Source organism: Anomaloglossus baeobatrachus, chromosome 10 (assembly GCF_048569485.1).
Source record: "Anomaloglossus baeobatrachus isolate aAnoBae1 chromosome 10, aAnoBae1.hap1, whole genome shotgun sequence".
In the NCBI taxonomy this organism is placed as follows: Eukaryota; Metazoa; Chordata; class Amphibia; order Anura; family Aromobatidae; genus Anomaloglossus; species Anomaloglossus baeobatrachus.
In genome coordinates, this window is record NC_134362.1 from 52,895,889 (window position 1) to 52,911,971 (window position 16,083).

Below are 16,083 nucleotides of genomic sequence, written 5' to 3' on the forward strand. Positions count from 1 at the left end.
ACGGTCTGCATTGACAGGGGGACACCACATTCCCCCCTCCTTGTAACATCTGCAGCAATGCTGGCAGCACTCATACATGTATTGTGAAAAGACGACCTCTGGATATGACACTGAGCACATGCACTTAGCTTTGGTCGACCATGGCGAGGCCTGTTCTGAGTGGATCCTGTCTTGTTATACTGCTGTATGGTCTTGGCCACCATGCTACAGCTCAGTGTCAGGGTGGTGACAACTTTCTTATTGCCTTGGCCATCTTTATCTAGAGCAACAATGCTCTTCAGAGAATTCTTTCCCATGAGGAGCCATGTTAATCATCCAATGACCAGGGTGGTGACAATCTTCTTATAGCTTAGGCCATCTTTATGTAGAGCAACAATTTTTTTTTTTCCCCTTTCATATTCTCAGAGAATTCTTGGCCATGAGGAGCCATGCTGAACTGCCAGTGACCAGTATGAGAGAGTGTGTGAGACATAACACCAAATGTAACACCCCTGCTCCCATTCACACCTAAAACCTTGTAACACTAATGAGTCACATGACGCCGGGGAGGGAAAATGGCTAATTAGGCACAATTTGTCCATTTTCACTTAGGGGTGTACTCACTTTTGTTGCAAGTGCTTTAGACATTAATGGCTGAGTTATTTAGAGCGCACCAAGTTTACCCTGTTACACAAGCTGCACACTGACACTGTACATTGTATCACAGGGGCAGATCTTCAGTGTTGTCCCATGATATAAAATATTTACAAAAATGTGAGGGGGTGTACTTACTTCAGCAATATACTGTATAGTCTCATTGCTCGTACACATTTAGGCTATCAAAACATAAAGTATGGTGAACCTTTGTAAAAATTGAAGTGGACAATACAAATACGTAATTACTTCTTTATTAAATACTAGAAGGTGGCCCGATTCTAACGTATCGGGTAGTCTACAATGTGTATGTAGGGTAGCAGATTTAATAATAATATAATCAGCAAGTCTGGAATAATGATGGTTCATTTTTTGCTTGTTGGTCTCCTGCTGTGCAGCACGCATCAGCGTGTTTGACAGTGGGAGACCATCGATCTGAATGGGCTGGGAGCTGGGGTAAGCTTGTAACCATGGTACACATCGGGTAACTATGCAAAGCGGTTTCCATAGTTACCCAATGTGTACACTGGTTAACAGCATACACCGACTCCGGCACATGTGTGCCGAGAGCCGGGGTAAGCTAGTAACCATGTTACACATTGGGTAACTAAGCAAAGCGGTTTCTATAAATACCCGATGTGTACCATGGTTACCAGCCTACGCCGGCTCCGGCACACGTGTGCCAGGAGCCGGGGTAAGCTAGTGGTTTCACACATCCGGCTTTTCTCCACTTTGTCGGATCCGGCGCGCTGCCGTAGGCTGGTTTCAGACGTCCGTGTGACATGCGTATTGTAACACGGATGTCAAACGTACCCATGTTATTCTATGATGTGCCTCACACGTCCATGTTTGCACACGGACTGTGTGACATTTCATGACCCCGCACGCACACACGCAGGCATCTTCGGCAGCACGGATGTCACACGGATCGCACACTGATGTGATCCGTGCGACATCAGTGTAAAACATGCCAGAGGAAATATGGGCCTTTTTTAATAAAAATATTTTCTATATTTACCTCTCTCCAGAGATGCTCTCTCCGGCTCTGCTGCCTCCCGCTCCTTATCGCCGCTCATTATACTCACTGAATATTCAGTGCCCTGAGGAGCTGGAAGCAGGAACAGCGCTGGGGACTTCAGTGCCAGGGACCGCATCGCTGGGTGAGTGTAGAGCAGAGTATGTGTGTGTGTGTATGTATATACATGCATGTGCGCTCGGTGTATCCATGTGTGTGTCTGCTGTGTGTGTGTGTGTGTGTGTGTGTGTGTGTGTGTATACATGCATGTGCACTATGTGTGTATGCGCTCGGTGTATCTATGTGTGTGTGTGTGTGTGTGTGTGTATACATGCATGTGTGCTATGTGTGACACGGACGTCTGAAGGCAGCCGTACACTGTACAGGACAGTGGCTGCGCCGCAACTTCCTGGTCACATGACAACACGTGATTGGAGCTTGTCGCGCAGCAACTGTAGTGTACACAGTGCACGGGAGCGCGCCGGATCCAACAAAGTGGAGAAAAGGTAAGCGACAGTGCTGACGTGTGGCGGGAGCCGGGGTAAGCTAGTAACCATGTTACAAATCGGTAACTAAGGAAAGCGGTTTCTATAGTTACCCGATGTGTACCATGGATACCAGCCTACACCGGCTCCGGCACACGTGTGCCAGCAGGCGGGGTAAGCTAGTGGCTTTTCTCCACTTTGTCTTGTCGGTGTGGGCTTCCAGGGCTGCAGCAGTCACCTGGGAGTCGGGCGTCTCCGTGTGGGTTCGGGTAATGCGTGCGGGGGGTGGGGCCAGGGCGAGCATCCAATGCGTGAGGGGGTGGGGCCTGGCCAAGCGGCCAATGTGTGCAGGGGGCCGGGGCGAGCGGCCAATCCGTGCGGGGAGCGGGGCCAAGCCAAGCGGCCAATCCGTGCTGGGGGGGGCGGGGCCATGCCGAGCCAGCGACCAATCCTCTGGTTGTCACTGTAACGACACAATTTTGGAGCAAGACAGACAGACAGAATAAGGCAATTATATATATATACCAGAAGGTGGCCCGATTCTACGCATCGGGTATTCTAGAATTTACGTATTGTGTAGTTCATGTATGATTTTTGTTATATATATATATATATATATATATATATATATATATATATATATATTAGATAGATAGATAGATGGATAGATGTTGTGTGTAGTTACCAAGTGTTTGTGTAGAGCGCTGTACATGTTCTGGGTGTTGTCTGGGTGTGGCGGGGGTGAGAGCGGTGTTGTATGTGTGTTGCGTTGTTTGTGGAGCGTTGTGTGTGTGTGTTGCGCGGTTTGTGTGTGTGTGGTGTGTTTTGGGGGGAGGTATGTTTTGTGCAATGTGTGTGTTGTGCGGTATGTGCGTATATTTATGTATGCCGCGGTGTTTGTGTGTTGGGTGTTGTGTGTGTGCGGCGTTGTCTGTGTGTGTGGGTGTCTGTGTAGGGCGGTGTTTGAGGTGTGTGTGTGGTGTGTTGTGTGTGTGTGTGTGTGTGTTGGGGGGAGATGTGCACCTCCCATCGTGCTCCATCCCCCATGCTGCGCACCCCCCATCGTGCCCCATCCCCCATGCTGCGCACCCCCCATCATGCTCCATCCCCCATGCTGCGCACCCCCCATCGTGCCCCATCCCCCATGCTGCGCACCCCCCATCATGCTCCATCCCCCATGCTGCCCAACCCCCATCGTGCTCCATCCCCTATGCTGCGCATTCCCCATCGTGCTCCATCCCCAATGCTGCGCACCCCCCATCGTGCTCCATCCCCCATGCTGCGCACTCCCCATCGTGCTCCATCCCCGATGCTGCGCACCCCCCATCGTGCTCCATCCCCCATGCTGCGCACTCCCCATCGTGCTCCATCCCCCATGCTGCGCACCCACCATCGTGCTCCATCCCCCATCATGCTCCATCCCCCATGCTGCGCACCCCCCATCGTGCTCCATCCCCCATGCTGCGCACCCCCCATCGTGCTCCATCCCCCATGCTGCGCACCCCCATCGTGCTCCATCCCCCATGCTGCGCACCCCCATCGTGCTCCATCCCCCATGCTGCGCACCCCCCCATCGCGCTCCATCCCCCATGCTGCGCACCCCCCATCGTGCTCCATCCCCCATGCTGCGCACCCCCCATCGTGCTCCATCCCCCATGCTGCGCACTCCCCATCGTGCTCCATCCCCCATGCTGCGCACGCCCCATCGTGCTCCATCCCCCATGCTGCGCACCCCCCATCGTGCTCCATCCCCCCATGCTGCGCACCCCCCATCGTGCTCCATCCCCCATGCTGCGCACCCCCCATCGTGCTCCATCCCCCATGCTGCGCACCCCCCATCGTGCTCCATCCCCCATGCTGCGCACTCCCCATCGTGCTCCATCCCCCATGCTGCGCACCCCCCATCGTGCTACATCCCCCATGCTATAATAGTTCTCCTATTATACTCAGAGAGGAGTATAATAGGAGGACTATAATAGGAGGAGTAGTCCTGGGGGGAGAGGAGTATAATGCCGGCTCCCTGCACATGTGTACCGGGATCCGGTGTACGCTGGTAACTATGATACACATCGGGTAACTAAGGGACCTTAGTTACCCGATGTGTATAATGGTTACCAGCGTTCACTGGCTCCGTCACGATCCCAGCATCGCAAGGTTATGTCTGGCGCTGCTGGGATCGTGACGGAGCTGGTGTACACTGGTAACTATGATACACATCGGGTAACCAAGGGACCTTAGTTACCCGATTTGTATAATGGTTACCAGCGTACACCGGCTCCGTCACGATCCCAGCAGCGCAAGGTTATGTCTGGCGATGCGTGCGGAGGGCCGAGGCGAGCGGGCAATCCATGCGGAGGGTGCGGCCAGGCCGAGGCGAGCGACCAATCCGTGGGTGGGGGGGCGGAGCCGAGGCGAGCGGCCAATCCGTGCGGGGAGGGCGGGGCCATGGCGAGCCCAGCGGCCAATCAGCTTTGTGTCACCGTAAGGACACAATTTTGGAGCAAGACAGACAGACAGACAGAATAAGGCAATTATATATATAGATATATATATATATAGATAGATATAGATAAGTATATTAAAAAGATCTATCTCAGTGTCTCAAAAGGAGGGACACTGGAGCCAATACAAGTAATAAATCCAAGTAGTAGGTGGACATATATAGGTTAGTATAAAGGTACCGTATTTATTACATGTACCGGCTCCCCTGTGTCCCTCTTTTTGGGGCACTACTATATACCTTTTTGATATAGTTATATAATTACTTGTTAATTAAATATATTTTTATTGTCCACTTCAATTTTTACAAGGTTTCACCATCCTTTGTATTTTTGATCTATGTATTTTCCCTTGATATGGGATATTTGTGTTACAATTTAAGACATTTTTGGGGTATACATTTAGGCTGTGTGCAACATAACATTTTTTTTTAGGTGTATTCTCCCTCGAAAACCACCTGAAAAGCCTATCAGAAAAAGCTCAAAAGAATGAACATTTCCATTTCTATGTCACAACGACTTGCTGTACTTATGTTCCGGCTTTGGAACTTCTTTTAACCTCTTAAAGGGAACCTGTCACCACTTTTTTGGCGCATAAGCTGTGGCCACCACCACCGGGCTCTTATATACAGTATTCTAACATGCTGTATATAAGAGCCCGGGCCGGTGGTATTACATAAAAACACTTTATAATACTTACCTAACATTCGCGCTGTTGGCCTAATGGGCGTCTCCGTTCTCCGGTGCCGGCGTTGCCTCTTTTGGCCATCTTTGTTCTCCTTCTTCTCTAGCCGCGGTGCATGACTGGTCCAACGTCATCCACACTCGCCGGCATTCAGGTCCTGGGCAGGGCAGATCAAAGTATTGTAGTGCGCCTGCGCAGGACCGGCGAGTGTGTATGACGTAGACGCGTCATGCACACAGGCTTCAGAAAGAGGACGAAGATGGCCGAAACAGGAGGCGCCGGCACCGGAGAACGGAGACGCCCATATGCCCAACCGAGCGACCATTAGGTAAGTATTATAAAGTGTTTTTTTATGTTATACCCCCGGCCTGGGCTCTTATATACAGCATGTTAGAATGCTGTATATAAGAGCCCGGTGGTGGTGGCCACAGTTTATAGGCCGAAAAAGTGGTGACAGGTTCCCTTTAAAGTTTCTAAAAACACCAAGAGATTAAAAGAAGTGATGTCCATTCTTCTGCCATTTTCGGAAATCTCACTTTACTTTACCATACAAGTAACTGGGAAAGCTGAAAAGACCCGTGTATGATTTACAACCACAATGCTACTTGCTAAAACCTCCTGCACGTTCGTGGACGTTCCCTTTTCTATCAGACTTTAACCCTCTCTGGTTTTATGGACTCTGCAGAAAGCCAGCGATGCCAGGAACTGGCTGGGCAAGGACGATGAGCCTCTTACTGGATTTTCATGGAAAGGGGGTTCTGAACCCGACACCACTGGTATCCAAATCTGGAGTGAGGTGTTCACCATGCAGAAACCGGACGGCAAGGAGGTGAGAAATAGTCTCTCTATTGTCCTGAATTATTAATGATACATACATAGCAATGTAACCAATAATTTAAATATCTGATTGGTAGAGATTCCGCCATTAGAACCTTCACCTTTCAGTCCTAATGTGGAGTCCCATCATCCTCATGGGTATGGGATAGCCAGACATACGCTGCATGAGTTCCAAACACACAGATCAGACATTAATGGCATTTTCTATATATTAGCAACCTCTATCATTGGACTACCCCTTTAAGATACCTTTTATAATATATATTTTTTCTTCTCCATGGCAGGTTGCGGTGGTCCTGATGGACACACAGGGTGCATTTGACAGTCAGTCTACAGTGAAGGACTGTGCTACCATTTTTGCTCTGAGTACCATGACTAGTTCTATCCAGGTACGTAGATGATTAATTTTTAAAGGGGTTCTCCGAAAATGTCACCTAGTGTGCCTATCTGCAAGAGCAGCAACTTACCATTATATGTTACAGTTCAGTGTCATATCACTTTGGAAGCTCAGCTGTACATGTTCTTCTAATGATAACGCTCAGTTGCATATCTTCTAATGAAGAACGCTCAGTTGCCCATCGTCTAATGAAGGACACTCAGTTGTACATGTACAACTGAGCATCCTTCATTGGATCAACATGTATAACTAAGTGTCCTTCATTAGAAGAACCTGTACAGCTGAGCGTCCTTCATTAGAAGAACATGTTCTTCTAATGAAGGACACTCCGTTGCATTTGTTTTTCTAATGAAGGACGCTCAGTTGCACATGTTCTTCTAATGACGGACGCTCAGTTGTACATGTTCTTCTAATGAAGGATGCTCAGTTGTACATGTTCTTCTAATGACGGACGCTCAGTTGTACATGTTCTTCTAATGACGGACGCCCAGTTGCACATGTTCTTCTAATGACGGACGCTCAGTTGCACATGTTCTTCTAATGACGGACGCTCAGTTGCACATGTTCTTCTAATGACGGTCGCTCAGTTGCATATGTTCTTCTAATGAAGGACGCTCAGTTGCATATGTTCTTCTAATGAATGACGCTCAGTTGTACATGTTCTTCTAATGAAGGACACTCAGTTGCATATGTTCTTCTAATGAAGGACACTCAGTTGCATATGTTCTTCTCATGACGGCCGCTCAGTTGCATATGTTCTTCTAATGACGGACGCTCAGTTGCATATGTTCTTCTAATGACGGACGCTCAGTTGCATATGTTCTTCTAATGACGGTCACTCAGTTGCATATGTTCTTCTAATGAAGGACGCTCAGTTGCACATGTTCTTCTAATGACGGACGCTCAGTTGCATATGTTCTTCTAATGAAGGACGCTCAGTTGCATATGTTCTTCTAATGAAGGACGCTCAGTTGCACATGTTCTTCTAATGAAGGACGCTCAGATGCACATGTTCTTCTAATGAAGGACGCTCAGTTGCACATGTTCTTCTAATGAAGGACGCTCAGTTGTACATGTTCTTCTAATGAAGGACACTCAGTTGCATATGTTCTTCTAATGAAGGACGCTCAGATGCACATGTTCTTCTAATGACGGTCGCTCAGTTGCACATGTTCTTCTAATGACAGACGCTCAGTTGCACATGTTCTTCTAATGACGGCCGCTCAGTTGCACATGTTCTTCTAATGACGTCCGCTCAGTTGCACATGTTCTTCTAATAACGGCCGCTCAGTTGCACATGTTCTTGTAATGACGGAATCTCAGTTGCACATGTTCTTCTAATGACGGACGCTCAGTTGTACATGTTCTTCTAATGACGGCTGCTCAGTTGCACATGTTCTTCTAATGAAGGACGCTCAGTTGTACATGTTCTTCTAATGACGGAATCTCAGTTGCACATGTTCTTCTAATGACGGCCGCTCAGTTGTAAGTTGTTCCAATGAAAGATGCTCACGTGCAGTGTTTCATTTCTGTCCTCGCCCCATTCGATGCTTAGTTTACGGAATACGGTGAAATCCGCAAGTAACACGTGAATTTGTCACGTACATGAAACCAAAGCCGCAGCAGTAATTTTCCACAGTGTGTAAACAGGGCTTAAGTCCCACCTTAAATCAAGACTTTTACATTCTCTGTCAATTGCTGGCTGCAGAATGAGCTAACTGAGATCCCATCAGTGAGCTCCAGCTGACAGGGCGTTTGTAATGCTTTTTTCCTCATTATTTCTTAGTTCCTCTCAGCAAATTTATGAGCACAGACCACAAATTGACTGTGCAGGGAAGAAAAGGTGCATGTAAAAGCAAAATGGTGCAAACACTTTCAATGAAACCCTATTGCAAAATTGATTTTTAGATTCAAATTCCTACTGAAGCTAAATATTCAGCAATTACCGCGGAGTCTCATGAATATTTCTCCAACCTTTATTAGATGGCATGTTACACTTTTTTCGTTCATACTGTTCTTAGGCCACAAACTACTGATCAATACAGATATGACAGTATGGTGATTTTTTTATTATTATTATTAATAATAATAATTAATATTATTATTTTTGGTAATGCTTCACATCCTTCATGTACTTTCTTTACCCTACAGATTTACAACTTGTCCCAGAACATACAAGAGGATGACCTCCAACAACTCCAGGTATGGCAATTTATCTTTTCGATTAAGCAATACAATTCTGCTTTTGGTATTCCATAGTTTTGCAGGTTTGTTTTGTCTTCAACCTATACAAATATCATCTTTGTAGAGGAGGAAGAGTTGAACTTGAATGTGACAATCGTAAAAGTCAATATCAACCCTTTAACGAGCCTTGCCACATGACTTGGTATAAGAAGCCAATCCTGACACATGTTTCGGGGTGTATGCCTCTCATCAGTGCAAAACAGGATATCTAATTTTGGCTGGGGGAGAAGCCTCTGACAGAGGGTATAAGGCGGAACATTTTTTCTTGAGCTTATATTTGAACATTGTTCCAATAATCGTGGTTTATAAGTTAAAGGGACCCAACCAGCAGGATTTTGCTATATGAAGTAAAGGCAGTGCTATACAGGCAGTAAGATGCTGAATCCAGGCATACCTGTTATAGAAAGATCTGATGTTTGGTTGTTGAAATAGCTTTAATCAAAGTTGCAGAACTGCACTGCACTTTGATTGACGTGTGCATCGGGGGCCAGGCCTTTATGGGTTGGGTCCTTGCGTTTATTTCTCCCAGGGTCCTCCTGTCTTGCCCCCTTTTTTTTTATTTGAATATTGCGGTATGCCACTATTGCTATTGTTTGCGGCGTATACACATTGCCACAGTAATTCTGTCTTCATTAAAAGAGCGCCTACCGTGATTTTGGGCGCCATTTTCATGAAGACTATGAGCGGCAGGGACGTGTGCGCAGATGTAAAAATAAAATCTGAGCATGTGCTGATGCCTCTCATTGTCTTCAATAAAATGGCGCCAGAGATTGCGGTACGCGCATGCGCGGACTCCAGAGTGTGCCATTTTAATGAAAACAGAATTACTGGGGCAATACGCACGCGCCGAGATACGCAGAGGACCCAACAAACAAAGACCCGCCACATTGCACCTGTCAATCAAAGTGCAGGGCATTTCTGCAACTTTGATTAAAGATATTTCTGCAAGCAAGCATCGGATCTTTCTATAACCGGTATGCCTGGATTCAGCATTTTACTGCCTGTATGAAATTGTCTTTACTTCATATAGCAAAATCCTGGTGGTTGGCTCCCTTTAACCCCTTCACGACCATGGACGGATATATCCGTCATGGAGCGTGTCTCGTTAAGCCCCGCCCCCTGCCTCGGGCAGGCGGCGTTGATCGGCGCACATATCAGCTGTTTTCAACAGCTGACATGTGTGCCTGCATGTTACGAGTGGAATCACATTCCACCCGTAACATTAACCCCTTACATCTCGCTGCCAAAGTCTGGCAGTGAGATGTACAGTTAGGTCCAGAAATATTTGGACAGTGACACAAGTTTTGTTATTTTAGCTGTTTAGAAAAACATGTTCAGAAATACAATTCTATATATAATATGGGCTGAAAGTGCACACTCCCAGCTGCAATATGAGAGTTTTCACATCCAAATCGGAGAAAGGGTTTAGGAATCATAGCTCTGTAATGCATTGCCTCCTCTTTTTCAAGGGACCAAAAGTAATTGAACAAGGGACTCTAAGGGCTGCAATTAACTCTGAAGGCGTCTCCCTCGTTAACCTGTAATCAATGAAGTAGTTAAAAGGTCTGGGGTTGATTACAGGTGTGTGGTTTTGCATTTGGAAGCTGTTGCTGTGACCAGACAACATGCGGTCTAAGGAACTCTCAATTGAGGTGAAGCAGAACATCCTGAGGCTGAAAAAAAAAGAAAAAATCCATCAGAGAGATAGCAGACATGCTTGGAGTAGCAAAATCAACAGTCGGGTACATTCTGAGAAAAAAGGAATTGACTGGTGAGCTTGGGAACTCAAAAAGGCCTGGGCGTCCACGGATGACAACAGTGGTGGATGATCGCCGCATACTTTCTTTGGTGAAGAAGAACCCGTTCACAACATCAACTGAAGTCCAGAAGACTCTCAGTGAAGTAGGTGTATCTGTCTCTAAGTCAACAGTAAAGAGAAGACTCCATGAAAGTAAATACAAAGGGTTCACATCTAGATGCAAACCATTCATCAATTCCAAAAATAGACAGGCCAGAGTTAAATTTGCTGAAAAACACCTCATGAAGCCAGCTCAGTTCTGGAAAAGTATTCTATGGACAGATGAGACCAAGATCAACCTGTACCAGAATGATGGGAAGAAAAAAGTTTGGAGAAGAAAGGGAACGGCACATGATCCAAGGCACACCACATCCTCTGTAAAACATGGTGGAGGCAACGTGATGGCATGGGCATGCATGGCTTTCAATGGCACTGGGTCACTTGTGTTTATTGATGACATAACAGCAGACAAGAGTAGCCGGATGAATTCTGAAGTGTACAGGGATATACTTTCAGCCCAGATTCAGCCAAATGCCGCAAAGTTGATCGGACGGCGCTTCATAGTGCAGATGGACAATGACCCCAAGCATACAGCCAAAGCTACCCAGGAGTTCATGAGTGCAAAAAAGTGGAACATTCTGCAATGGCCAAGTCAATCACCAGATCTTAACCCAATTGAGCATGCATTTCACTTGCTCAAATCCAGACTTAAGACGGAAAGACCCACAAACAAGCAAGACCTGAAGGCTGCGGCTGTAAAGGCCTGGCAAAGCATTAAGAAGGAGGAAACCCAGCGTTTGGTGATGTCCGTGGCTTCCAGACTTAAGGCAGTGATTGCCTCCAAAGGATTCGCAACAAAATATTGAAATAAATTTTTTTTTTTTTGGGTTTGGTTTATTTGTCCAATTACTTTTGACCTCCTAAAATGTGGAGTGTTTGTAAAGAAATGTGTACAATTCCTACAATTTATATCAGATATTTTTTTTCAAACCTTCAAATTAAACGTTACAATCTGCACTTGAATTCTGTTGTAGAGGTTTCATTTCAAATCCAATGTGGTGGCATGCAGAGCCCAACTCGCGAAAATTGTGTCACTGTCCAAATATTTGTGGACCTAACTGTATATACGTGCGGTGAAGATTTTCACTTACCACCGCCCCCACCGGAAGTCACGTGAGTGATCACGTGACTTTCGGTGGTTGCCATCGTAGCACAGGGTCATGTGATGACACCTGCAGCTATGACGTTTCACTTTCGTTTTCACCCGGCCCGGAGGCCAGGGAAGGAAGTGACTGTATCTGCTGTTTACAGCTGTATAGCTGTGATCAGTGGATCGATAAGAGCGATCGGATTGCTGATCGCTATAGCCCCCTAGGGGGACTAGTAAAATAAAAAAAAGTTAAAAAAAAGTTTTAAAAAATAAAAAAAAAAAACTAAAAGTTCAAATCACCCCCCTTTCCCCCCATTGAAAATTAAAGGGTTAAAAAATAAATAAATATACACCTATTTGGTATCGTCGCATTCAGAAATGCCCGATCTATCAAAATATAAAATCAATTAATCTGATTGGTAAACGGCGTAGTGGCAAACAAATTCCAAACGCCAAAATTACGTTTTTTGGTCGCCGCAAGTTTTACGCAAAATGCAATAACAGGCGATCAAAACGTAGCATCTGCGCAAAAATGGTACCATTAGAAATGTCAGCTCGGGACGCAAAAAATAAGCAGTCACTGAGCCATAGATCCAGAAAAATGAGAACTCTACGGTTTTCGGAAAATGGCGCAAAACGTGCGCCACTTTTATTGGACAAGCTTGTGAATTTTTTTTAACCTATACATGTTTGGTGTCTACAAACTCGCACCGACCTCAGGCATCATACCCACACATCAGTTTTACCATATAGTGAACACCGTGAATAAAACATCCAAAAAACTATTGTGCCATCACACTTTTTTTGCAGTTTTTCCACACTTGGAATTTTTTTGCCGTTTTCCAGTACACTGTATGGTAAAACTTATGGTTTCATTTAAAAGTACAACTTGTCCCGCAAAAAAACAAGCCCTCATATGGCAAGATTGATGGAAAAATAAAAAAGTTACGGCTCTCGGAAGAAGGGGAGCAAAAAACAAAAACGGAAAGTGCCCCGGGGCTGAAGGGGTTAAAGGCCAGTCTAGTCTGAAGGAAACCCAACTAGACTGCTTGTGCTTCAGACCTATTTTGCTTCTCGGCCATAGGATAGGAGATGGCTTCTAAAGATACAAATATCCCTTTTAAGCATGGCAAGAACATTTTTCTGGCATGAATACATAGAAAAAAGTCCAGTGGTTTCTTTAATATGGTCTAAATCTAAAATAGGCCATAAACCACTGCATTAAGTTAATGGCCAGTAATGTATACGGGCATACAATATGCTTAAATAAAGAAGCCAAATATTTCTAAAAATTATATAATGTCCGTCACCGCATTACATTGTTGTCGCCATTAACAGCAAAAGTAAGCACAAACAAAAAACACACAAATAGTATATAAAATGTACTGTGTGCAAAGTTTTGCCATTGGCTTTGCGTTTGGTGCAATGGCTTCTATGTATTGGTATTTGAGGAGCTCAAAATGTTGCACACCCGGATCCATAATTTGGAGGCCTAGGGGATTCTCCGTCTCCGAGTCATTGCAGCGTCTTATTTTACTTTGTCAAATTTACAATTTTCTATTTCCTGAGATGTTTTTGGTCTGCATTACTGAATTGTAATACATTTATTCTCATTCCTCTTAAAACATTTAGCAAATTTGTGGCTGCCTGAATGCCAGAAAAGTAATGTTTCACCAGACCTGTGCCATTTTTTTTTTATTTTTTTTTTTTTTTTATTTTAACTTGTAGTAAGTAAGTTTTGGGTTTTTTTTGGTTTTTTTTTTTTACTCTTTTACAGGACAAAATGTAGTTTACACCAAATTGCCTCATATAAATTGATAACTGCCCATCGTATTGTTCTTGTAGAAGGGTTTTGTGGTTACTTTTCTTTTCAGGGATAGCATTTTACAGCTCTAAGTGTTTTGAGTGTCTAATAATCAGAGTGGCTTTATTCACATACTCAGACTTTTCAGATCCTATATTTGTTAATAATGTAATATATTCTTTTTATTGTATTTTCAGCTCTTTACTGAATATGGGCGTTTGGCTATGGATGAGATCTTCTTGAAGCCATTTCAGGTGAGTTACTGTTAGGCTATGTGCCCACGCTGCGGAAAATGCGCGGATTTTTCCGCGGATTTCTCGCGGAAAAGCCGCGGATTTTCCGAAAATCAAAAAAAAGGTGCGGATTTGCCGCGAAAGTCGCGGATTTTCATGCAGAAAAATCCGCAGCAACATTCTACCGTGAACACATAGCCTTAGGGTGAACACCTTGAAATGTTCACTAGTTGCCTGCTCATGACCTAATTGGTATGGATCAAGTGCATGTGTGAAAGAATTGACACCAGACAAAGAGTCAGATGTAAGCCTCTCCTTGATCAGAGATTGGCACAACTACAAGAGAGCTTTATTTCAAGAGAGCATCGACTTATATAAACTAGGAAGAGGGATATGGTCAGCTCTACAGTGGGCATGCTTGGACGTGTCCATTGGTCAGTGGGTTGGTCAATAGGTTAGCCAATAGGCTGATCTGTGGGCCGGTCAGTTGGTTGGTCAATGGGTTGGTCCATGGGCTGATCTGTGGGCCAGTCAGTGGGTTGGTTAATGGGTTAGTCCATGGGCTGATCTGTAGGCCGGTCAGTGGGTTGGTCAATGGGTTAGTCCATGGGCTGATCTGTGGGCCGGTCAGTGGGTTGGTCAATGGATTAGTCCATGCCTGATCTGTGGGCCGGTCAGTGGGTTGGTCAATGGGTTAGTCCATGTGCCGGTCAGTGGGTTAGTCCATGGGCTGATCTGTGGGCTGGTCAGTGGGTTATTCCATGGGCTGATCTGTGGGCCGGTCAGTGGGTTGGTCAATGGGTTAGTCCATGGGCTGATCTGTGGTCCGGTCAGTGGGTTGGTCACTGGGTTAGTCCATGGGCTGATCTGTGGGCCGGTCAGTGGGTTGGTCAATGGGTTAGTCCATGGGCCGGTCAGAGGGTTGGTCAATGGGTTAGTCCGTGGGCTGGTCAACTATTTCATTGGACTTTTTTGCCACAATCCCCTATGTCTTGAGGTTAATTAAGTATGTGATCCAATGGCCCTCCTCAACAGTGAGTTACTATGTAGTATTTTCTGTCCACTAATGATGTGCACCTAAAAAGGACCTGTCACCAGATCAGACGTGGTTACTTTTTGGATAATCAAGGAGACACAACTCTTGGTTCGTATTCCAGCAACTTGACAAGGGACTTGTAAAAATCAAAAACTTTTATTCCTTGAATTTAAAATAGAGTAACATGTTTAAAAAAACATATGGTTCACCAATATGGAGGTACGCTTACGCTTTTCGGACTGGAGAGTCCTTACTCATAGCTGCTTTTGGGTGACCTAATGCCACACCTGGTGCAAAAATGTAAGCAGTTCTTCTTTGTTTGATGGCTTGTGACTATCCATCTTCCTTTCGATTACATTCCAGAGGTTTTCAATGAGGTTCAGGTCTGGAGATTGGGCTGGCCATGACAGGGTTTTGATGTGATGGTCCTTCATCCACACATTGTTAAAGTAAAGAGAACACTTTTAGTGTTCCCTTTACTTTTTTGAGCAGTATATATATATATTGTATATATAAACTTATTTCTTTGGGCGATTTTTATGTTTGATTTTTATTCTTATGATTTTTGTGGGGTTTTTTTATGGGTTTTTATGTAAAAATAAAGCCTAATGAGATACACATTTATCAATCATCTAAATTTCGAATACTTGCGCCATGCAAGTCATTTTGTAGCACTGGATATAATAAAATGACAGGACTTCCTGCTCGGCCAGGATTTAGATACATTTATAAATGCAACTTTTGTCGCAATGATCAGGAACGTTGCCTCCAACACAACTGCCTAAATTTCCCCCTTCCTGTCCTTGTAGTTATTTTTTTCAGTTTTATCGAGGATAGAGGAAAGAAAAATCCTAGATTTATAGTGACACTATGTTTGCTAAGATATTTCTGAAAAATTGAATTTGAGATTGTAATTTAATTATTCTTTCAGACTCTGATGTTTTTGGTTCGCGATTGGAGCTTTCCCTATGAGTATCAATATGGAGCAGAAGGAGGTGATAAGTTTTTGGAAAAGAGATTACGGGTAAGTGCAATATATGTATGAAGGAATGATTTACCTGCTCCCCTCCCAGTCTGTACTTTTTTTTTAACCCCTTCAGCCCCCAGCCTGTTTTCACCTTAAAGACCCGGCCATTTTTTGCAATTTTGACCAGTGTCACTTTGACAGGTTATAACTCTGGAACACTTCAACGGATCCTGGCGATTCTGACATTGTTTTTTCGTGACATATTGTACTTCATGTCAGTGGTAAATTTAGGCCAATATGT

General features: G+C 44.9%; 1 protein-coding gene across 2 annotated transcripts in view; it reads left to right on the forward strand.

The window, feature by feature from the left end:
* The window catches only part of ATL3 (atlastin GTPase 3), a 109,465-nt gene that overhangs the window by 41,766 nt on the left and 51,616 nt on the right, over positions 1–16,083 (forward strand). For both annotated transcript variants that reach the window (XM_075326676.1, XM_075326675.1), the window contains exons 3-7: positions 6,002–6,145; positions 6,438–6,542; positions 8,702–8,752; positions 13,744–13,800; positions 15,747–15,839. In XM_075326676.1, the coding sequence (XP_075182791.1) occupies positions 6,002–6,145; positions 6,438–6,542; positions 8,702–8,752; positions 13,744–13,800; positions 15,747–15,839 (450 nt within the window). The remainder of the gene's footprint in view (positions 1–6,001; positions 6,146–6,437; positions 6,543–8,701; positions 8,753–13,743; positions 13,801–15,746; positions 15,840–16,083) is intronic.